Below are 23,053 nucleotides of genomic sequence, written 5' to 3'. Positions count from 1 at the left end.
AAGAGGTTCAGCCTGACGAAGGACGTGGGTGTCATCTGGTGGAGGTAGACCGTGAACAGTCGGAAGATGTCCATGATCACCGTGTCCAGCGGGAAGCGAAGGCCAGCAGTGAAGAAATCTTGGATCACCACCACCTCGTCCGGCTCGGGTCGCGCCGAAGCCTGATCAGGCGACAGAGCCCGCACCTAGCTGCGGTCGACCAAGCCGTTGATGATCATCCCGTCGAGGACTTCTGGGGTTACGTGGTTGTAACCCAAGGCACGGGTGGGAGGCGGCTTCTCGGACGATCGAGGCGCCATCTCCTCGTGTGAAGCCGTGATGAAGACAAAGCAAAGGTCGGAAGGTGAAGGGTAGTGGAAAGCAGAGAGAGCTGAAAGCGAAGGTCGAATGCAAGGGAAGCTCGTGCGTTAAGACTAGGCTCGCGGAACCCCCCCCCCCCCCCCCCTCTAGTCCTTTTATAGCCGGGGGTGCTCCCAGCGAGACGCGCCAGATCACGCGAAGTTACGAGAATGCCCGTGCCCCCAACGGTCAAATGACAGCGCACGGCAACCATCCAACGGTCGAATCAAGCGGCATTCTTGTCTTCACACAAAGCGGCGATGCCTAGACTTAAAAAAAACATGTTTCTTCTTTCACACTGCAGGAACCTCAAATGCTCGCAGACGAACGTCCGAGGGGTGGCGCTTAAGGGGCGCGGCTTCGCTCGCGCGCCGATCAGTCGAGGCCTCAGCCGCTCCGAGGAGCAGCCGTGGCCTCGAGGGGCTACTGTCGGGGACGCCACCTTCGCCTGTTGCCGAAGGCGTTCGGCTGCGAGCAAGGGAGCGGAAGAAATGTCAAAGCAAGCTGCGAAAGCGAAGAGGGCGCGCCCTAAGGGCTTGGAGCGAAGGGTACCAAGCGAAGGCCAGTACCGCCCGAAGAGAAGCGAAGGCCAGTACCACATCCGACGCCGCGATCACACTGGATGATGCAACCACGACGACGACCACAGTCTACGTCGATGGCGCACCGCGACTACAACGACCCGCGTGTTCCTCTTGGGGACATAACCAACGCACAGAATCAAGATTTTGGTTCTAAAAAAAGGACAAGAGTTCTTGAAGACGGTGAGTGCCACAACATATTAGTTGATTCAATTACAATATCTGGAAAACTAATTCTTAGATGTATGTGTGCACATCTGTTTCTTAGATGATGATCTAAGAAACGTTAGGCGTCAAAAAGATAGAGATCGTTATGCGAATATGCCGCCAGATAAGAAGGCAGAACTTAATGCAAAGAAAAGGGAAAACTATCATCGAAAGAAGGCAGAAAAGCAATCTGTAGGTTCGTTACATGTTGCTAGATAATTTGTGAAAGTTATATGCCAAATACTGTGTGATACATAAATTATGAAAGTTATTGATGCCAGGATTGACGGATACACCCCAGTTGGCATTGTTACATGCTGATGGAATTCCATGTTTGGTGGACACACCGAAGTCGGCAGTGATCCACATTGCTGGAACTGCAGGTTAGTCCTATTTCTTATATACTTTTCTTCTTGAAAGAATGATCAATGCTATGGCATGGTGATAGGACTGTCAGGCACCCCACACTCAGATCTGTTGCATTTGGATGGAACTGCGGTTTTGAATGGAGCTGCTGGTGTTGGTTCAAGTGAGCAAATACACATGCCCATGAATCAACACGAAACTGGTTTGTCCAATGATTACAGTTAATTTATATGTATAGAAGAATAGATTTCAATGTGCTTCGGATGGAATTCCATGTTTCAATGTGAAGTTGCAACCCACTATATATCCAATTTAGATAATTTTGAAATGCTATGGCACGGTTGTAGGACTGTCTGGCACCCCACTCTCGGCTCTGTTGCATGTGGATCTCCGGAGGATGATTCCATTGACATCCTAATTGATCAGGTGTTCCCGAATCTTGTTGCTAATTGCACTTCTACCTCTTATATGCGTGAGCGTGCAATACTATCCACCAGGAATGAACATGTTGATGCCGTGAATGCACTTATGATTGATAGATTTCCGGGGAAGCAGAAGATTTTCTATAGTTTCGACTCTGTGGATGATGACTCACGTAATAATTATCCTCTTGATTTTCTCAACTCGATTACCCCTAATGGGCTGCCCCCTCATGAGTTGAAGGTTAAGAAGAATTGTCCTGTTATATTGCTTCATAATCTTGATCCTCATAATGGCCTTTGCAATGGAACTCGGCTGGTAGTACGGGGATTCCAGAATAATTCGATTGATGCTGAGATTGTTAATGGGCAGCATGCAGGAAAGAGGGTGTTCATACCGACGATACCAATGTCTCCTTCCGAAGACCTCACTCTTCCATTCAAGTTTAAGAGGAAGCAATTCCCCATCAGGTTGAGTTTTGCGATGACAATTAACAAGGCGCAGGGTAAGACCATACCTAATGTAGGTATCTACCTCCCCGAGCCTGTCTTTTCACACGGACAATTGTATGTGACTCTGTCAAGAGGTGTATCTCGTGAGAGTACGTGGGTTCTTGCAAAGAGAAACATGAACATCGATCCTGCTGGAAAGAGTACGAAGAATATTGTATACACAGATGTCTTGAAATTGTGAGATGTGTTTGTGCAGCAACTTTATATATCCGTAGGATGTAGTAATTGCATTTATGCACTCATAATCATGTGCATGCATGCTCTTCTAAACATATATTTTTTCATGCAGGTCACACGCTTGGAGATTATGACTTCCCTTATTATCTGAATGTTTTGATAAATCTTAGGTGTACATGTGTAAACATACTTTTTTATCTTGATCTGTAACATGTCTATTATGAGATTATTCTTATATATATTCTTGCTAGAATTTTGTTGAGTGTGAATAAAATTATATATACATTCTGAAGTATTTTTAAGTTTCATTATTCTAAAATAATATTGTGCCTCAGTTTACAATTATTCTGTATTTATATTACTACATTTTTTACTCTCTAATATAATAGCTACCGCATAATAATATTTTTAAATATAATTATTTCTTAAACATGTGATATTTTAATATAATTATTTTTAAATATGTGCCTGTGACACGTACGCATCCACTAGTATTGCAAATAAATAATTGAATCATTGACGTTTACTGCTAGCCTCGGCGAGCAGGCCTGTCGGCGAGTCCGCGGCAAGCCGGCGTCCTGCGCGTTGGTGCTCCCAAGTCCAGGGTTCACCAAACCGCTCGGAACCGGACCGGTTACCGCGGTTACCGGTCTAACCGGCCCGGCCCGGCCCGGTTCCGGTTCCGGGCGGTTAAAAACCGGCCCAAATTCAAATTTTAAATTTGAATTTGAAAAAATGGAAAAATCCAAAAAAAAATTCTTAAAAATACTTCAAGTTGCGACGAATCTAATGGTGTCAATTTTTTTCAAATATTCATTCATTTAGTATACTTTGCGAGCATTTGGAGTTAAACAAAAAAATATGCATACAAAAGTATACAAATACAATGTAAAAGTAGTACAAAAAAGAGTTGGAGGGTTCATTTAGGCTAAAACATATTATACAAACATTCATTTAGTATACTTTGCGGGCATTTGAATTTAAACTAAAAAAGAAAAAAATTTGAATTTAGCCTAAACCGACCGGTAACCGGTCAAACCGACCGGTAACCGATCAAACCGGACCGGTAAACCGGACTAACCGGCCGGTTAGATGTTCGCAACCGGTAAAACTGCGGATTTTGAATTCAAATTTGAGTTTGATCGGTTTCAACCGGTAACCGGTCCAACCGGTCCGGTAAACCGGAACCGGTGGCCGGCGGTTAGCTCCCGGCGGTCGGATAAAAAAACCCTGCCCAAGTCTCGACGGATCGGCTACCAGGGGTCCACCGTCGGTTCGACTGGGTGCTCGATGGAGAGGCCGGACGAACGAGCCAGGAGAACCACTAACAGGCAGTTCCTATTGTTATTGGGCTATTGGCCATTTGGGCTTGCAGTGGGCCATTTTTTCTTTTTTATATTTAAAAAAAAATAAAATTTCAAAAATATATGTCCGTTTTGAAATATTTCAAAAATATACCCCGGTCGCCCTCCCATAGGGCGACAGGCCCAAAGTGTTATTTTTTTTTCTTCAAATTTGCAACGAAGTCCCTGGAGAAAAAAAAGGGGGGCCTGTCGCCCCCCCAACGGGCGACAGGGGGGGCGACAGGCCCCTGGGCCTTTATTTTTTTTCCAGGGACCTATTTTGAGCTATTCGAGCGTGTATTCGTTATCATCGTCGGCAGGATCTCGGCCGCTGACTCCTACCGCACCTAACTTGTCCTTCATTAAATCACGGGAAAAAATCGCAAGAACTTCCCTTATTTCACGAGCATTATGGAACCCACAAACATAATAAGTTCACATCAATAGTATCTATAGAAACAAATGACAAGTAACCTACCACAATCATAAAAATCGGATACAAATAAGCGGTCCACAGCTATCTCATTACAAATAAACATCAGAGATACAAACATCAGATACATCTAACCACCCCTAGGGCGTCGGACCCTCTTAGCCCTCTGCTGGGCACGGACATGGCCCTCGGAGTAGGTGAGAACATCCGGAGACCTCACCTGTCGCTCAGGACGCGCAAGGGGCTGCGGTGTCTGCTGCTGAGAGATCCCAAGTGGTGCTCCTCCTAGCTGTGAATACCCAAGACATCGGGGTCACCTTGCGCGGCAGGCTCTTCTGGACTCAAGCTGTCGAAGTCGTCTAAGGTGAAGGTCTCGTTATCTGGTCGAAAGGAGGAAGAAGAAGGTCCGACGCTCGCATGGGGGTAGAATCCTATGCAAAAAATGTGGATGTTAGCGTACGCTCGTATATTTTGTCATGCCATGTAGAAACCGAAATACGAAACATAAACTAACATGTGTAAGCCGGTATCTGTGGCCCCAGTACCATCCCTAGATACGGTCCGCCAACTGGTGCTGTCCCTCTAAACATTCCAGTATGGCTGAACGCAGTAGCTGGATCGTATCCTGTATGTGATATTAGTAAATATGTAGGAACACTTGATGTAATTTTAAAGAGATATGTACGTTACCTGCACTCGGGAAGAACTGCGACGTCGGCCCGTGCATGGTCGACGGACACGGGAACGACGACGAGGCCTGAGACAACCCGTGGCTGTCTTCGTACTGCACACGGCTTCCGAAGTTATGCACTACCTGACGCAACTGATCACGCTGCCTCGACCATGCCTCTGTCTGCTCAAACTGGGTCATTGGGGATCCGGCACGTACCCTCGTCAAGTAAGTCGAGCAGTCCGTCTCCATCATGTTGCAAAGGCGAAGCTGCATCAATTCAGTAAAGGTACAGTTACAAACACATGAATTATCTTATGAATATGATTTTATATATATATATATATGCAAATATGATCAAGAGACTCACCGCGCCAGCTAGTGCCTCCACGTGGTGCCGGCCATAGCCATCCTGAGGCCTCGCCTGGTGTGGCTGCGGGTGAGTGTCAACAAAAACCAGACGAGCCCGAGTCCGGGGTAAGTACCAAGTGAGGTAAGCCATAAAGGAGCTGTCTGTGTGTGGTCCTGTTGGATGGACCAAGAGCTCATCTGCCTGTTCCCATTGGTCCACCCACGGCTGGATCTTGGTGAGCCAATCATCAGAGCACGGCAAGCCACTCCTTGACAACCTACAAAGTGGACCACAAAGAATCGTTAGATTCGACACGAATGTATGAGCCAAGTTCATTCATAATTACCTGTGGTCCTGGCGACTGACACGCTCCAACGCGGTGGGCACCGGAAACTCCTGGCGCTGCCCAAACTGTCTCCTGACTCTCCAGGGGCAATATGCCTCCACCGCGATGTCATAAACCAGGACGGCGGAAGTAAGCCACAGGCTCGCATTCGCGGAGCAGTGCGAAGACATGCCTGCTGGTGCACGGGTAGCCACAGCCTCTGGGCTGTAAGGCTCCCAGACAACGTCCTCGGGCGTCAGCATGTCGAGCTCCGAAACAAACTCAGGATATGCGCGTCTAACCCGCGCATGTGCCCAGGACCTCTGCATTCCGAATAAGTAAAATTAAAAGTGCGCTAATACATCATGTAACAATGAATAACAAAATTAGATTTGTTGCGAACGTACCTGACGCCAGATCCAGATAGTTCCCATAGTGGGCCTCTCGTCCTCCTCGTCGCCGTACATGCCCCCGTGGTAAGGCTCGTGGCTGACAAAGGACCGACCAACGGCTAGCCTCTCGTACGACCAAAGCTGTAGCAGTAGTGGGCACCCTGACAGAATAGCGTTCCCTTGTGTCTTCATGCAGCCGTCACAGAGTCCACGGTAAGTGGCTGCAAGTACCGTCTCACCCCAGCTGTAGGGCGGTACGTCCTCGTCCCCATCCGCAATCTCCCGTGCAGAGTCTGTCAACGAGCGCCGTCAGGAGGGATCGGTCGAGCTGAATAGGCCCAACCTCGACAAGACGGCTCAGAGTCAGTAGGCCGGCCTCACGTAACCTGCAAAAAAACAAAAAATGTCGAAACAAAGGAATACCGGCGAATACATAAGTGATAAACAATAATATTTCATTACATACCGGTCACACCAATCGTGGTGTATAGAGATCGCCTCGCCGGGTGGACGAGGACGTAGCACCTCTAGGGCTCGGTGCTCAACAGCTGCAAAGTAAGACCTGTGGCTCGAGTCGATCACTGGGTCTAGCAAGGAGTCCATCTCCATACTTGCATTCAAAAATATATGAGAACACATAGGTAAATATATATTTCATACAAACTGGACACATAAATACAATAATACTTCATCACATACCTGCCATATTTCATTACTACATATTACAAATAATGAAATACAATTGTGGATCATGACACCGAATGCCTTCCACGAGCAATTGCGATTAGTTTTTTTTTCTTTTTTTTTCCATAGACCTCATTGCGAATTTGAAAAAAAAAACTAAACGCAATTGCTCGTGGAAGGCATTCGGTGTACTCTCTAATCGCAATGAGGTCCATGGAAAAAAAATTTACATACCTGTTGTTGTACTCTCTAAAAAAACTATAACTGATGAGACAATACAATGCTGTCGGAGCATTTCCGAGAGTTCCGAAGGTGTCTTAGTATCTTTATCACTTTCACGAGCGCTCTTCGAGGCTGTTGTGGTGCTCCTCCGTACCGGAGAGCGCCTTCCACCAGCAAGGAAATTTGGTACTTCATTGATTGCAATGTATTTGATTAGTGGTGAGAGAACAAAATAATAAAATGTAATATTTGGCGGAAAGTAATTTTTAATAATGATTAGAGAATAGGATAAAAAGTATTTCCTAAGCTGCTAAAATAATAGGGAAAGAAGCATTCCATGTAGGCGGCTTACCACGTGAGCAAATTTCCCTACCATTCAAAAGCCTAGGGTATACCTGATCATGGATCATGCAACCCGAAAAAACCGGACCTGACTAATGTGTGGGCTGCAGGGCTTGGGCTGAAATTTTTGGACTGCAACAAAACTCGAGCCGAATTTATTAACTCAAAACCCGACCTAATCTGACAACCAGAAATCTGTACACAAAAAATCGGGTTTTACCCGACCAGGCGACCACGTGGTCAGGCTCGGCCAAAAAATCTGACCATGGTCAAGTCGAGCTAGGTTGGGACTGAAGAAGAAAACATCTGATTTTATTTTGATCAGGTCTATCTTAGAGAAAGAATCCTTCACTACGGTTTCTTAGAAAAGCAGTAGGGGGATCTCTGCAGTAGGTTCCCTGCAGCTTTTCACCCTTCCCCTGGAAATTTAAGCCATAGGGAAGTTGTGAATTCTAGTAGTGCTGGCGTCGCTGTGGTTGATTTGTTAAAAAGTGAGAACTATATTTGAAGCATATGAGCATGGCATGCTTCTCGTGTTCCAATGCAATTTGTTTGTAAATTTGTTCTCTTGGTTAAATGCCAAATTTTGCCCTGTTGCTACATGCCACGGTTTGATGCCCATTTTGTTCCTCGAAAGTGAAGTCCAAAGTGGGGGGAAGCAAGCAACATTGTTCGGAGCTAAACACATCACTCCTCTTTGCCTGTAACGGGTTGCCGGCTATCCCAACCCCCTGTTTAGTCTGGTTTGCAATTACAGAGGACCTGAGCAAATGCTTTAAGAGATCTACATGTTTGTGTTTGGTTACAAAATGCAATCCATGTGTTTCGTTACAACAGCAATCAAGGCAGCAGGGCTAGCTTGGAAACTCAAATCCCCTTGGGATCCCTAACTTTTCCCAGGGTGAGCAATCCATAGGGATATCATTTGAATAAGACATTTAGTTCTTGATGGGAGGTTTTCCTTCCCTGGGTTTACCTCCCCTTGCTTCCAAATTACTCCCTCCTTCCTCGTTTATAAGGCGCACACGCATATCAAGATTCAAACATTTATATCTTTGACCAATAATTTAACTATTAATTTTTATAATGTAAATTTTATATGATTGGATTCGTCATCAAATATAGTTTACAATGATTATAAATTTATAATCATAAGTGATATAATATATGACAAATAAATGGTCAAAGTATTGTTTGGAAGACCGTGCCATGTTCCACCGTACCTTGCCTTATAAATGAGGAAGGAGGAAGTAGGCCTTAATGTCAATAAGAAATGTCATGTCATCATTGTGATGGATCAGCCAGGCCGAGCACATTCATCCACAGTCGCGTCTTCTCCAGTCGGCAGGCTCTTACCAGCACGTCCTTCAGCCCCATAATGGAAACGGAATGCAGCCTCTCTTTCAGCTTCCCATTCACAGCCGGAAATTGCTGCATCCAACGAAACGCGCAACAATTTCCCTGTTAAACTTAAACCCTTCGCAGCACATGAATCTATTCTAGCAAATACATGGTTGCTATAGAAGCAGGGTTGGTGGTGGTTGCCTTTGATATCCACAGAATGTAGAGCCCTGAGAGCTCTGCTTGGATACGTGGCTCCTCGAAATCATCCACAGGGTCATTCAGGCACTCTGACAGCAGGTCTATCTCCTGGGTGATGAACAGGTCAACCTGGGATGTCATTGAGGGGCAGTTTTTTTCAACAGCAAGCAATTGCTGTATCCACCATTGTGAAAGGAACCGCCGGTGGTTCCACAGTGACTGCAGCAATACAGCACCACAACTAGCATAAGAGAAGACACACTAGACCAACTGCAATCACCAATTGAAAGAACAGCAGCAGGCGAATTTAGAATTTCCAAACCTCTCTCCCTTGGTAACGTCTGATCAGCATCTCATTCCACCTCAGCTCCTCCTGTCAGATCATATGCAATCAACATTGCACCAAGATGGTCATGTATCAACAAACCACATGGCCTAAAGAGAAACTGGTGTTGTAAAAGTACAAATGTACAATAATGTGCGTGTGCATCCTTTGTTTTCTGCTTTGTATAACATGCATAATGGAAAAAGAGGATACGATAGCGGAAATGAATACAAATAACTGCTGCAAAAAAGTAATTTGTTTCGATGGAATTTATCATACCTTCCAGAGCAGGTAGGTTTCTGACTCCCAACTGAGGGAATCCTCTCTGTTCTCTAGGTGACTGTCTAGTAGTGCAAGAAGCAGGGACTGCATGGATGCAACACAAAGGCGTGTGTATTACATGTGCTATCAATCAGACTGGTTCGCAAACAGGGGGTATGTGTGCTATACTATTAGAAATTGTCGACAAATAGAAGCTCAAAATAACCAGTCTAAAGCATGGTGCGCATTCAAAAGCTCTGCAATTTCATTTGCAAACCTATTGTGCAGGCTCTCTAGAGATGCTACAGGTCCATATGAAAACCATCAAGTAATAAACAAATTTACTTTTTAAGTATTGTGTAGTACTAAACACACAGATAAGGAACCTACTAACCCTGCGGTAGTGAAAGCAGCAGTTGTCAGCAACATGTAGCTCACTCCATCTTGTTGACTTCTTCAGTTCATCCAGCACCTTCAAAAAAACAAATTAAATGCTCTATATATGGTAACTGATGAGGAGACATTCTGTAGTATTCATTAACATCATAACAGTGGTTGACTGACTGCCAGGATTAAAGCTTTGGTCTTCATGGTAGTGCTAAGAAATCACAAGATTAAGAATGAGACAAAAGGAATTTCTAATCAGTCTGGATCATTTATCCGCACCTGTTTCCTTGTCATGTAAGGAATAAGCCAGCAGCGATGCCTCCATGCACGGTAGTTCATCTTTGACCTCTGCAAAAGACATCAAATTTATCTTCCTGCATACTGTCTGCAGCTACTTGTGTAGAAAAGGCTTTTTACCTTTTACATAACAAACAACAGACTATTACAATATGATGAGCTCAGACAAGTTGACACTGTTGGCAGTTTGAAATTTTGAATAAGCAAGTATTCACAAGTTATAACCTCTGCTATCTCTTTCACTAGTACAGATTCCTTCTCTACAAGCTCTGTCATATCTTGATGTTGCTCTGCAACTTGTTTCAACACCCATCTCCTGCGGCAAAAGAAACTTGAAACTCTATGTTATTTTATTGTTATCCAAACCAGCACAATAATTTGCAGCCAAATGAAATCAAGCTCCAAACAGATAGGTAGGGGACATAACCCTTTATCTGGAGTTTCACAGGCAGGCTGATTTAACTATTTTACATGTGCAAGAGGAGTACCTATGGCTCCATGTGCTCTCGTTCTTTGGTGAGTAGGAAAGGATCAGCGCACACAGTTGCAGCTCATCCTTGAGCTTTGTGAAATCATATTTCTCAGACAGAACCATCTTCCTGCAGGAAAGAAGAGAGAAATTGGTAGGTCATGCAGTCGTTTCCCCTACCCATCTTCTTGCAGTCAATTCAATGAACCGTGAAAAACGCAAACCTGGAGTTCCATGCGGTAAGCAGGTCAGGGCAAAGTATGAGAAGCGCCTTGGTGTGGCTCATGAGAAGAGTCGCTGGTAATGGAGCATTTCTGGAGTTGTAGTAGGCGTCGCGGGCGGCGCGGTAGAGCTTGGGCAGGATCTCGGCAGAGATGCCAAGCTTGTGGTCTCGGCACCAGAAGTATCTGTGCTGCAACTCCGGAGCTTGGGGTGCGGAATCGCCGTCCTGGCCGCAGCCTAGTGAGTTGAACTGCGTGGGATGCAAGAACCCCACTTCATCACTGCGAACATGGCCCGAGCACAAGCAGGGCAGGAGATGTCATCCAAGATCCAGCGCGGTGAAATGGACGGAGGGGGAGGCGTGAGATGCGGGACGAGAGCTGCCCTGCCCGGGTGGGAAGCATACATACATGAGGGGGTCAGAGTGGAGGACTCGCTCGAAGTGGTGGAGGAGATCTTCGGCGAGCTGCTCCTCTGCTCCGCCCGCCTGTTGCTCCGCCGCAGCAGCTGCCGATCCGTCTTCTTGTTCCATCGGGGAAGGGAAAGCGCTGGGTCGGGGCGGGGTCCCGGGGAACGCCCGCTCGGAGGATTGGAGCAAGCGGCGCGCCGGCGGCAGTCGTGGAGCTGTGCGGCGGCGGTGGACGGCGGACGGCGGCAGCGGCTAGGTGCCTTTCATGTGGCCCAGTTCGGCCCAACACAACTACGCTCCGAACTGGGCCGAAGGCGAGCACGCCAGGTAACTGGGCCGAAGGCGAGTCAACAAATGACCCAAAGCTGTGATCAGACTAAATCTGGGACGTGTTGGACCTCCAGCCTCAAGATGACAACGGGTAAAATCCGCGCGGATATGGGTTTGATAAACCCGCACCCGCAAGCCAAAATCTGCGCCCGCACCCGCACCCGCAACCCGCTACGGGCATAAAACAATACCCGTACCCGCTGTCCGCGGATATCCGCATGCCCGCGGGCACACCCGCGAACCCGCAAACTATGGGAAATCAAATATATAACAGCCAGCAAAAAATAACAAATAAATAGAAGAGTAGAAGCCAACAAGTAACAGTCTGATACAAGTAGAAGCCCACAAATAAATAGTCTAATACAAGTACAAGCCAACAAATAAATAGTCTGATGCACAAAGAAAAACATGCAACCATACAAGAGTTATTGTTCAACACCATTATTACATAAAAAGTTCTGTTGAACCAAGCAAATGGAACTCATATCAGTCGGAATCAGCGGTAGTGATGCAAGAATCTTCTTTCATTTCTTCCTGAATGTCTTCAAGGCAGGACCAAAAGCTATTGACCCTATCACCATTATCTACAATCAAGTTTCAAATACATTAGTACCTGCAGTTTATAGTTCTAATATGAAAAATGCAATGCAATACAGTACTACCTTTGAGAGTGTGACGAAGCCAACTTTGCCCACACATCAAAGCTTCCAATATCTTAGGAGTAAGACGGCTGCGATGCTCACTCAAAATTCTCAGATCATGCCAATACGAATAGATCAAGCATATACAAGAGCAGTCAGATAACACAGCTACAAAATTCTCTAGCAATGCGGTATACAAGTATAAAATATGAAATATTCACATTCTAACATGTCAATGGACTACGGATACAACAATTGACCAATTAATTAGTCACGCTACACTTCCAATTTACAATTTGAAAGCAGATTAATGAGCACATAAAGCCAATTGACTATGGACACACCAACGACCAATTAATCACTGAATCAGTAAAGTACGCTTTTAATTTGCAATTCGTGGATTGAGATGGAGTAGACAGTAGAGTACAAACTACAAACACCTTGAAGGGACTCTCAGATCACTGAGCAGATCTAGCGTACACAAGAGTAGATCAGTATTGGCATGATCTGAGAGTAGATCTTGTATTGGCATACGAATAGATCAAGCATATACGAATAGATCAAGCAGGAGCTTCTGGCGTTGGGGGCCTGAGGAGCAGCGGCCGAAGGTTAAGGCCTGACCGGAGGAGGACCTGGCGAAGCGCCGGCCGGGGGGGGAGCGCATACCGGAGATCTGCTGGCCGGGGTCGGGGAGACGTCGAGGGGATCTGCTGGCCGGGGTCGGGGAGACGCCAGGGAGAGCGCCGGCCGGAGATACAGCAGCCGACCGGAGGGGATCTGCAGCTCTGCTGGCCGCCGACCCGAGGGGATCTGCTGGCCGGGGTTGGGGAGACGCCGAGTCGAAGGGGAGACGCCGAGGGGATCTGCTGGCCGGGGTCGGGGAGACGCTAGGGAGAGCGCTGGCCGGAGATACAGCAGCCGACCGGAGGGGAGAGCGGCGGCCGGAGGGGAGCCGGCGGCCCTGGAGGCCGAGGCGCCGAGCGCGGAGCGGAGAGCCCGAGGGGGCAATGGGGTTTGCCGTTTGCGGCTGGGAGCCTGGGAGGCTGGGACTGGGGAGTCGGGGTCTCGGACTCTCGGGGACTCGGGGACCCGGGGACCGGGGTGGGTGTGGGTGAGTCCGTGAGTGGCGGCTGGGAGCCGGGGAAACCCTAGAAAATCTTATATATACTCATGTATTTGGACCCACATGTCAGCGGGTTTGCGGGTTCGGGTATTAAATTTTGAAATCCGTTAGCAAATACCCGTCGGGTTCGAATTCGTACCCGCGCCCGCGCCCGCGGGTACGAACCCAGACCCGAATCCGCGCCCAACGGATTCGGTGTCCGCGGATTTGCGGGTTTTTTCTACCCGTTGCCATCTTGACTCCGGCCTAGCCGGCCCATTCGTCCAATATCCTCCAGAAGCAAAAAAAAAAGATAATTTAAGTACATATACTAAAGGGCCAAGATTTGGGGCCTCCTCGTGAGTCGCGGCCCCACGTTGGGCCCGTGCACTGTTCATGCGGGTCACACATACTATTCATGTGGGGACCCACGTGGGGCCCACGTACTATTCAGGCGGGACCCACGTGGGACCCACATACTATTCAAGCGGGACTCACGTGGGAACCATGTACTATTTAAGCGGGACCCACGTGGGGCCTACGATTCTATTAAGTTAGTCTCTTTATCTTAAAAAAATATTTTTCCTTCCATTATTTGACAATACAAAATATATTTAACTACTTCCTACATACAAAAATAATAACTAAACTTTGTATACTACATTTACATGTGGTACTTGTACTACTTCTTGGGTTTTGATTTCCCTCCGTAAACCCACAAAATATAATTAAAGTGTTCATTCATTTATAATCTTACTTTTTTCCTACTAAAGTAATTAAACTATACCTACTGACACAAAAAAAAATTCCTAAGGAAAAATTACCTGTACCTCTATACTACAATGCTTGATATTGGCGTGCTCTCAGACACAAAACTACTATGCCGCTTTACTGTAATTTCTAGATCTAATTCAATACATCGATACGATGTTCCTTCGAACATAGTAACATATAATATATTTCTATTAATATTTTAGGTCCACGTTTTTGGTATAGGCGCGCGTAGCGCGCCTCTATTAGTGCACGCGAGTGTTGCCGGCTTTGCTATCCTGGTGTGATCAAGTTGTAAAAGAATTCAGTTTTTCAAGAAAAATTATGTGGTAACTGGTAAACAACACCTGTATTTTAAGTAGTGTCATATCGTGGAAGAAGAATAAAAGAAAAGCGGTAGCGTCCCTCCTTGATGAAAAACTGAAAGCCGTCGTAGTACACACATCGGTTCAACATGTTTTCATTTATAATTGGGCATTGTAATAATCTTCTAGTAGAAGTATAAATATAATACTAACACTTATGGAGATCTTATCAAAAGCGCCCTTGTTCAGAGGTTTAACTGAATGACCACTGCCGCGCCATGTTTGATTTTTTTTTTTTTGCACCAACATGATAAATAAGTTTAAATCCGAGCACTCAAAGCAACTTGGCCTGTCTGTGGGTCATGGCTCTACATTGACGAGAACATGCAGGTCGGGTGTTTTTTCAACTCAAGCCAAAGTGAGCATCGGTGGGAAAAACACTGGGAATGCCTTTCATCCATATTTATTAGGATCGGACCGAACACGGTTTGACGGTTAAAAGACCAAATCAGAGATTATAGCAGTTCGGTTCATTTTTACGGATCGTCCTTACAATCAGATCGATGAAAACCATTAGACCACCTTATTTTTTATGGATCTTGTGAACCGGCCGGTTTCAATTGAACCGGGTTGTCTTTTTATATGAGCTTCATATGAGCTCCAAATTAGACAAATAATATATTCATTTTGATTATTTTGATGAGCTCGTTGCAATGATGAACTTCATTTTAGCATTAGAGGTTGTTTTACAGTGGTAAATATTTAAAATAAAACTTTTCTAATTCATAAATGCTACATATATTTAGGAGTGGTAATGGATCATGGCCCTAATGCTTTCTTCACAATTCTAGTTGGCCCTTAATTTTTTTAGCTTAAAATTGAATAAAATTATAATCCGATCCTTTTAGGACCCGGTCCTTAGATTATCTAGAAAAAAAATATGACCTTTACCACCCCTACATATATTATTATCTTTTCATGCATATTTATTTTATATATGTCCCTAAAACAACTCTAGAGCACAAAAACATATTAAATTTATTAAATTAAGACACATCTTTTGTGAACTTGTGTTGAATTTGTTTATTTAATTATGTTATTTGACTGTTTATTCGTACATGTGGTCAACTATATATTGCTAATTATCCATCATATATTATGATATTGCATCGATTTGAAAGTATTTGTGAACGGTTCAATTCTCTGATCCGAAACTATTGAACCAGCGGTTCATCAGATTCTTTACAGTTGGACCAATGAACCAGCTAACTGATAATCTCTCCATATAACCTCTCCAGTCCGGTGCTCACAGTATGCTTTCATCTCTAGGCGCGCTCGCAGTCAGAGGCTGGTGGTGGTGGGGCCGTCCGACCGGCAGGCGACCACCGAACCGCCGATGGAATCGGCCCATCACACACTAGTCAAACAGCGGCGCCGCAGCGCTGTTGCGCGCGCCCCGCAACGGGCCCACGGGGCCCGGCCCCGACCCGAACGGCCTCCAGTGGGGCCACTCACGAGAGATGCTGCCTCCTGCCGCCGTGGAAACGTAACCGGGACGGGGCCCACCGGCCAGGACAAGCCTGCTGCACTGCATGCAGCGGTCTCTCCTGTTCACCTGCTGTGCTGAGAAAGAAAAATCGGGCAGTCCGTTTCTTCAACGGTCATTCCTGTGCAGTCTACGGTCCCGTGACCTCTCACCATTCTTTTTCTTTTTTTGAAAACTAGACCTGTCATCAATCATCAACAGAACTGTAGTGTACGTCGCAGAGTCTTGGAATAAGAAAACCCATAGGAAAAAACCGAACAAGATCGCCGGCTTGGTTCGCCGGTGGGTTTGGCGAACCGTATTAGCCCACTGGTCCTGTCACCGGTCCATTTTCTTTCCATGGCAAAAACTACTTCACCAATAAATACTCTCTCTTTTGCTCGGCGGATTCACAATCATTTCAATAAGAGCTTGAAATAGCGCGGAATGGAGAATTATTTCATATATCACCCTTGGAATTTTCTACCGTGGTACTTAAGAAGATTGTTTTTTCGTAGCAAGTGTGCATATACATCACTTCTAACAAGAACATGGAAATGCTACAAAAACGGGATACAAAATCACTAAACTATGTTGCAAAAACTAAGATACTCTATGATGATGTAGCACAACTAACATTATCGAATAAAAATTATTAGATAAATATTTCCATTTCCTTTCGCCGAAAAACGAATATAAGCACCTTCCTTGACGAGCAGGAAGACATGCGGAAAATGTTAGCGTGACACTTTAGGCAACATGTCGGTTACGCTCCTTCTCTTGTTCCTTTTCGCTGTTTTTTTTTTGGAATAGGTAGGAGAGCTGCGTATTTTTATATTAATAGATAGAAAAAGAGTTTTTACAACGTGTAATGCTGGAGCACGTGCAGCTTTAGCTGTGCAGCTGCTACTACAAAGAAGAGTTTAGATGCTATTACAAAGAGAGAAAACTGATTACGCCGTGTTTAGTTGCAAAAATTTTAGGGTGTAAAACATTGTAGTATTTTCGTTTGTATTTGGTAATTATTGTCCCGTCATAGATTAATTAGGCTCATTAGATTTGTCTCGTGATTTACAAACAAAGTATACAATTAGTTTTTTATTTCGTGTAGATTTAATACTTCATGCATGCGTTGAAAAATTCGATGTGACGGGAAATCTTATAAAATTTTGGAATTTTGAATGCAACTAAACAGGGCCTTACTCCTTTTCGCTGTTCTTGCAACCCCAACTACGTAGGGACGGAGCCTTAGCTCGGTTGGTGTGCTCTCCAGGTGCGGAGGCCACCGGTCGCGGGTTCGAACTCTGCTCGTCTCGGGATTTCCCACCGGGAATAGTTGGTTCCCGTAGAATTTCGTTGCCTCTCACGCGTGGAGACACAAAGGGATTACGACGCGTCCGTCACCTACGGAGTCTTGGATGGACCCGGTGATCTCACAAAAAACGCGATTTAGTCTGAGTGTAGTTGTAGGTTTGTTTGTGTACGTGTGGTGTGAGCGTGGTTTGTGTGTAGGTTTGGTGTAAGTTGCACATGAACAGATTCTACAGCTGTATCCAGAAGAGAGGCTAAAAAAACCCAACTATGTAGTTCTTCCAAAAAATAAAATAATACCCGTATTTAGGAGGCACATGTATTAAGTACTAGTACATAGCTAGAGTATTTCTTTATTCTTTTTTCAATTCAGACCGTACCACTGACCCCTGTCTTTGACATTGTTGACTCCAGGTCCCAACCGAAAGCGACGCTTTCCCAAAACACCCCTCCGAATCCGGCAAATTCGCCCTCATATACCTCCGCCCCCGCTCTCCCCATTTCCTCTCTCTCTCTCAGCTGCTGCAGCCGCTTCTCCGCCTCCGCCCCCTTCGATCCCTCCTCGCCGGGCCTGCAGCGGCCAGGGATGTACTGCGCCGCCGCTGCCGACAGCACGGTGTTTCCCATCTCCCGCGCGCAGGTGAGCTCGCCGCCTGAGCCTCTCGCTGCCTGTGATTCCTGGAGCGGCCGGATTTGCTCCGCGCGTTCTTGGGCCGCCGCCTGTCAGCCTGTGCGTGGTGGAACCTCGACCGGCGCCCATGTTTTGGCGCATCTAGTTCTTGGCGCAACGGGTCCTGTACTGTTTCCATGTGGCGGACATTTTATTTCGTTTCTTATCCGCCTGAATGGGTGGCTTCTTGGCCACCGCGATTTCCTGTACAAGTTCCCAGTTCCGTGAGATTCCAGGAGATCTGCTTATCTTGCGTCCTTTACCTGATTCCGATGTGCAGGTGCTGCTGCTGTTCGTGAGAATTGAAAGGAGCTGAGGTTCCATCCGAGGTTGTGGAAGAGAGGAGCTTGGAGGAGCTCAGGAACGGATTGCTTCTTTTCACCCCCTCTCCAGCTGCTTCTCCACTTCAGCCATGGAGGAGGTGGAGGTGGCCAACAGGGCCGCGGTGGAGAGCTGCCAACGGGTGCTGGCCCTGCTCTCCCAGTCCCAGCAGCAGGACCCGGCCCTGCTCAAGAGCATAGCTTCGGAGACGGGTGAAGCCTGCGCCAAGTTCAGGAAGGTGACCGCCCTCCTCAGCAATGGCGGTAGCAGTGGGCATGCTAGGGGCAGGTTCTCCAGGAGAGGCAGACCTGCGGGGTCCTTCACACTGAAGAGTCTCTTGGGGAGCATCAGCGATACCCCGTCGGAGCTGATGCCGAGCACTGCTGCTGCTCCATCTCCATCTACTAGCTATGCGCAATTGCGTGCTCGGATTAGTGGCGCGCCAGACCCACCAGGGCTGGATTTGGCCAGCTCAAGCAGCAAGAGCGGCACACATCCATTTGGAGCTCCAAAGATGGTCCAACCGTTGTCGGTGCAGTTTCAGATTGGGAATGTTGCACATCGGTACCCATTTCACCAGCAGCCTTCCCGGCAGAAGCTGCAGGCTGAGATGTTCAAGAGGAGCAATAGTGGGATCAGTCTGAAGTTTGATAGCCCTAGCCCCAGTGGTGGTGCTGGGACGATGTCATCTGCGAGGTCATTCATGTCATCCTTGAGTATGGATGGGAGTGTGGCTAGCTTGGATGGGAAGCGGCCATTCCATTTGGTTGGTGCGCCTGTGGCAAGTGACTCAGCTGATGCAAACCGTGCGCCCAAGCGAAGGTGCACAGGTAGGGGGCAGGATGGAACAGGCAAGTGTGCCACTACCGGCAGATGCCATTGCTCAAAGAGGAGGTAAGTTATGTTCCTTTAATGATTTTTATTCTTATCTTTATCTTCGGTTGGGTGGGATATAACTCAGTCTGATTACACTGCTCGTTTCGGCAGGAAATTGCGAATTAAGAGGTCGATAAAAGTGCCAGCAATTAGCAATAAAATTGCTGATATACCTCCGGATGAATACTCTTGGCGGAAGTATGGGCAGAAGCCGATTAAGGGTTCCCCTCACCCAAGGTATGAACTGAACAAGAAATATTCAACTAACATTAAAATGCATATGAAATCCTTTTCAGTCATAATAATTGATGCATCATTCCCCTTGTTGTACCATGAGAGATGGCATATCTGTATCAAGCTCCCAGGGTGCTCCTTTTTCTGTAGAATATTATTGGTGCTTGGTGGATCATCCTCTCCACTTTACCTTTTCGTAACTCCCAAGTGCTTCTGCAACCAATGCTTGTCGATAACTTAGTCGCTAGCACAATTAAATATAGCTTAGTGGAATATCTTAGGGTTCTACTCTTTCTTGTACTCATTTTGTGAGAAACGAAGGATCTATCATGGGGGACCTAGTAGTTGCTACTTGCATTTGAATGCCATGTTAGCCTATCTACATCATTCTCTTGATTGTGCTCATTCCCCTACCCCATGTCAAGCTTTAATGTCTGCCCTGGATGATAGGAAAATGTAGCTATTCCATGAAAGAAAGCACATGGTGCTGATTGCTTACCCATTTCACATATTCTCTTTGTCTCAGCATGAGACTCCCCGTGCTGATGACTTTAATCCAATGCAGGGGTTACTACAAATGCAGCAGTGTCAGGGGCTGCCCGGCAAGGAAGCATGTTGAGCGCTGCGTAGATGACCCAGCTATGCTAATTGTGACTTACGAAGGCGAGCACAACCATACTCGACTGCCAGCACAATCTGCCCAAACCTAGAGAATCAGTAAAACTCAGCACTCCACACTCCACACATGAAGTGCAGGCCATGCCTTTGCTGGATGGCCAAGCTGGTCATCATTTAGAAACTCGGTCTGCTGATCTACTGATCTTTGATTGCAGCAGTTATTGACATAGAGCTATTTGAGAATCTGATGAGCTGCTTGGTCCCTCCTGAGCTACATGTTGTTAGAGATGCTATAGTGGGGACATTCAAGCTGTTCACCTATCTTGTGAGTTGGGGCACAAATAATTGAAAGATGATGCAGGAAAGAAAGGAAAATCTGGCATTTGATAGCGACCGGGGAGCTTTGCGAGTGAGTTTGAAGGGGTTGAAAGCAAAGATTTGAGGAAAAGAAGTGAACGACTGAGCATCATGCAAGGATGGATTAGGATGGCCGGATTGGCTTTTAGCGTGCACAAGTTCACTTGCGATGACTTGCCTGTGTATGTTGCTTTAGCTTTATCGAAAGATCATCACCTCTTTTGTTGACAACAGTAACATTCCAGTATCAAAGGTGGTCCGTACTGACTGCTGACAAGTTAGGATCATATGGGTTTTCGAGGTGTAAGCCTTCGAGAATGAAAGGTGCAAGTTATTGGTGTGATTTGCCATCTTGGTACTATTGCTCTTGTGTAAAGCATTCTATGTCAATGATTTAGGCATCGATTTGTGCCATCAGCATTCTTGACAGGTCTAGACGGTGATTGACAGGCAACTGATCACGCTGCCTCGACCATGCCTCTATCTGCTCAAACTGGGTCATTGGGGATCCGGCACGTACTCTCGTCAAGTAAGTCGAGCAGTCCGTCTCCATGTTGCAAAGGCGAAGCTGCATCAATTCAGTAAAGGTACAGTTACAAACACATGAATTATCTTATAAATATGATTATATATATATGCAAATATGATCAAGAGACTCACCGCGCCAGCTAGTGCCTCCACGTGGTGCCGGCCATAGCCATCCTGAGGCCTCGCCTGGTGTGGCTGCGGGTGAGTGTCAACAAAAACCAGACGAGCCCGAGTCCGGGGTAAGTACCAAGTGAGGTAAGCCCTAAAGGAGCTGTCTGTGTGTGGTCCTGTTGGATGGACCAAGAGCTCGTCTGCCTGTTCTCATTGGTCCACCCACGGCTGGATCTTGGTGAGCCAATCATCAGAGCACGGCAAGCCACTCCTTGACAACCTACAAAGTGGACCACGAAGAATCGTTAGATTCGACACGAATGTATGAGCCAAGTTCATTCATAATTACCTGTGGTCCTGGCGACTGACACGCTCCAACGCGGTGGGCACCGGAAACTCCTGGCGCTGCCCAAACCGTCTCCTGACTCTCCAGGGGCAATATACCTCCACCGCGATGTCATAAACCAGGACGGCGGAAGTAAGCCACAGGCTCGCATTCGCGGAGCAGTGCGAAGACATGTCTGCTGGTGCACGGGTAGCCACAGCCTCTGGGCTGTAAGGCTCCCAGACAACGTCCTCGGGCGTCAGCATGTCGAGCTCCGAAACAAACTCAGGATATGCGCGTCTAACCCGCGCATGTGCCCAGGACCTCTGCATTCCGAATAAGTAAAATTAAAAGTGCGCTAATACATCATGTAACAATGAATAACAAAATTAGATTTGTTGCGAACGTACCTGACGCCAAATCCAGATAGTTCCCATAGTGGGCCTCTCGTCCTCCTCGTCGCCGTACATGCCCCCGTGGTAAGGCTCGTGGTGATTTGCCATCTTGGTACTATTGCTCTTGTGTAAAGCATTCTATGTCAATGATTTAGGCATAGATTTGTGCCATCAGCATTCTTGACAGGTCTAGACGGTGATTGAAAGTCTAACAATTTATCTTTTTTTTAGTATAAAAAAGGTAAAATTATATCAGAGATTCTAACTAAAACCTCTTTCATGGTGTACACAAAAAAGAAATGTTTTTTTCTGGAGCCTTTTCATGAAGAAGTTTGTCAGTTTTGTGGAAGTCATGGTCCTATTTTTGTCAAGAAAATTGTGGGCCCATGAGAACAAAAGTATTTATGAAACGTTTTAGTCTTAGAGTTTTCCAGTCCCATGTTCTTCGCTTTTGGTGCCTCTCAACAAGAGGTTGACAATTGAACACGTTAGCTGACGCTCACGGTGGAGTCATCCGGACATAATCATAGAGTGCAAGCCCCTGGCTGTCCTGTGGGGGCAAACTAGTCACACTCCATTATTGGAGCAGCTCGCCGGACAAAAATGCGTCACCAACCGATGATTCATTGCATGGTCAACCACACTTAAATTCCTTGCCTATCCATACAGATTTAATCTGGGAGAGCCAACAATTCGTACAAGGAATTTAAAGTGGGATCTTGGTGAGAGATTTCTGTCAAGATCTGCAATCAAAGTTTCATAGTACTGCTGGTGTTTTGAGGTCAAGGAGGAGATTTAGCTTCAAGCAATGGCCTTGCATCAGCTCTGGAATATTCTGACGTCCAAGCAAGAGTGCAAGACACCATCTTTATGTTGTTTTCCTTCTATTTTTTGAACATGTCTATGGCCATCCCATGTTTTCTATTCCCTTTTATGCATCCAATTCCATGAACCTATTTAGAACACTGGAATTTCAGTCACCTTTATACGAACTCGGCGCAAATTGCATAATTTCCTCATAAATCGTTCGAAATTCCTGCCCTATTGCCCTTATACAGTTATACTGTAGTTTACAAGATACAGCTTCTTATTCTTCTTTTTTACTTTGATTCCTTTCTTATCATAGATCTTGTTGAGGGACCGAACAGGCTAACTAAGCCATGTGTCGGCTGTCGCCATTAGCTTGCTAATGATGAAGACACTGACAAGCAAAAACGAAGAAAAGTATTACTAGTCGATTGGAACATCCTAGCAGCATGCACAGTCGAGAAATGCGAGGGCTGGATCCACTGACAGCTACTTATGTCTGACAGAACATTTCATGTCTGGCATAAGTCTTCTTCTACACCTATGTGT

The 23,053-nt window shown here is 46.2% G+C and overlaps 3 protein-coding genes and 1 long non-coding RNA gene across 8 annotated transcripts; 2 read left to right on the top strand and 2 right to left on the bottom strand.

The window, feature by feature from the left end:
• The first annotated feature begins 997 nt into the window (after positions 1-997).
• On the top strand, positions 998-2,606 carry LOC120668025. Its single transcript, XM_039947988.1, has 5 exons — positions 998-1,103; positions 1,189-1,323; positions 1,409-1,510; positions 1,576-1,656; positions 1,810-2,606. Exons 1-5 carry the CDS (start codon positions 998-1,000, stop codon positions 2,604-2,606), a joined length of 1,221 nt encoding a protein of 406 aa, XP_039803922.1.
• A 4,380-nt stretch (positions 2,607-6,986) lies between these two features.
• On the bottom strand, positions 6,987-11,526 carry LOC120666832 (protein prenyltransferase alpha subunit repeat-containing protein 1-like). 4 transcript variants are annotated; one of them, XR_005671895.1, is made up of 11 exons: positions 11,279-11,524; positions 10,871-11,149; positions 10,666-10,776; positions 10,403-10,508; positions 10,160-10,228; positions 9,888-9,965; positions 9,512-9,598; positions 9,230-9,280; positions 8,911-9,126; positions 8,589-8,796; positions 6,987-7,212 (listed from the first exon to the last, which is right to left on the bottom strand). XR_005671895.1 is itself a non-coding variant. In XM_039946807.1 (11 exons), exons 1-10 carry the CDS (start codon positions 11,398-11,400, stop codon positions 8,650-8,652), a joined length of 1,266 nt encoding a protein of 421 aa, XP_039802741.1. In that variant the 5' UTR covers positions 11,401-11,524; the 3' UTR covers positions 8,023-8,361; positions 8,619-8,649. The 4 variants fall into 4 exon arrangements, 3 of the variants coding, with proteins under 3 accessions (XP_039802741.1, XP_039802742.1, XP_039802743.1); XM_039946807.1 differs by lacking the exon at positions 6,987-7,212 and adding an exon at positions 8,023-8,361 and having other exon boundaries at positions 8,619-8,796; XM_039946808.1 differs by lacking the exon at positions 6,987-7,212 and adding an exon at positions 8,023-8,361 and having other exon boundaries at positions 8,619-8,796; positions 10,403-10,493; positions 11,279-11,523.
• A 387-nt stretch (positions 11,527-11,913) lies between these two features.
• Positions 11,914-12,888, bottom strand: LOC120663829. The gene is made up of 2 exons (XR_005670635.1): positions 12,270-12,888; positions 11,914-12,191 (listed from the first exon to the last, which is right to left on the bottom strand). It is a non-coding gene; the product is annotated as an uncharacterized LOC120663829 (long non-coding RNA).
• Positions 12,889-17,741: 4,853 nt separating this feature from the next.
• On the top strand, positions 17,742-20,752 carry LOC120666831 (protein WRKY1-like). 2 transcript variants are annotated; one of them, XM_039946805.1, is made up of 5 exons: positions 17,742-17,902; positions 18,213-19,147; positions 19,241-19,366; positions 19,929-20,080; positions 20,197-20,752. In XM_039946805.1, the coding sequence occupies exons 2-4, from the start codon at positions 18,345-18,347 to the stop codon at positions 20,071-20,073; spliced, it is 1,074 nt and encodes a 357-aa protein (XP_039802739.1). In that variant the 5' UTR covers positions 17,742-17,902; positions 18,213-18,344; the 3' UTR covers positions 20,074-20,080; positions 20,197-20,752. The 2 variants fall into 2 exon arrangements, with proteins under 2 accessions (XP_039802739.1, XP_039802738.1); XM_039946804.1 differs by having other exon boundaries at positions 19,929-20,752.
• Positions 20,753-23,053: the final 2,301 nt, after the last annotated feature.

Source organism: Panicum virgatum, chromosome 3N (assembly GCF_016808335.1).
Source record: "Panicum virgatum strain AP13 chromosome 3N, P.virgatum_v5, whole genome shotgun sequence".
NCBI classification, from domain to species: domain Eukaryota; kingdom Viridiplantae; phylum Streptophyta; class Magnoliopsida; order Poales; family Poaceae; genus Panicum; species Panicum virgatum.
This window is presented reverse-complemented; position numbering and strand designations above follow the sequence as displayed.

Bases quoted from the DNA above. Each gene is read 5' to 3' on its own strand.
- LOC120666832 (XM_039946807.1), bottom strand. From the start codon at position 11,400: ATGGAACAAGAAGACGGATCGGCAGCTGCTGCGGCGGAGCAACAGGCG. The intron at 10,777-10,870 runs GTTTGCGTTTTT...TCTTTCCTGCAG, and splicing joins CTTACCGCATGGAACTCCAG to GAAGATGGTTCTGTCTGAGA. The intron at 9,599-9,887 runs GTTAGTAGGTTC...GCATCCATGCAG, and splicing joins GCTGCTTTCACTACCGCAGG to TCCCTGCTTCTTGCACTACT.
- LOC120666831 (XM_039946805.1), top strand. From the start codon at position 18,345: ATGGAGGAGGTGGAGGTGGCCAACAGGGCCGCGGTGGAGAGCTGCCAA. The intron at 19,148-19,240 runs GTAAGTTATGTT...TCGTTTCGGCAG, and splicing joins TGCCATTGCTCAAAGAGGAG to GAAATTGCGAATTAAGAGGT. The intron at 19,367-19,928 runs GTATGAACTGAA...AATCCAATGCAG, and splicing joins AAGGGTTCCCCTCACCCAAG to GGGTTACTACAAATGCAGCA.
- LOC120668025 (XM_039947988.1), top strand. From the start codon at position 998: ATGGCGCACCGCGACTACAACGACCCGCGTGTTCCTCTTGGGGACATA. The intron at 1,104-1,188 runs GTGAGTGCCACA...TCTGTTTCTTAG, and splicing joins GACAAGAGTTCTTGAAGACG to ATGATGATCTAAGAAACGTT. The intron at 1,324-1,408 runs GTTCGTTACATG...TATTGATGCCAG, and splicing joins GGCAGAAAAGCAATCTGTAG to GATTGACGGATACACCCCAG.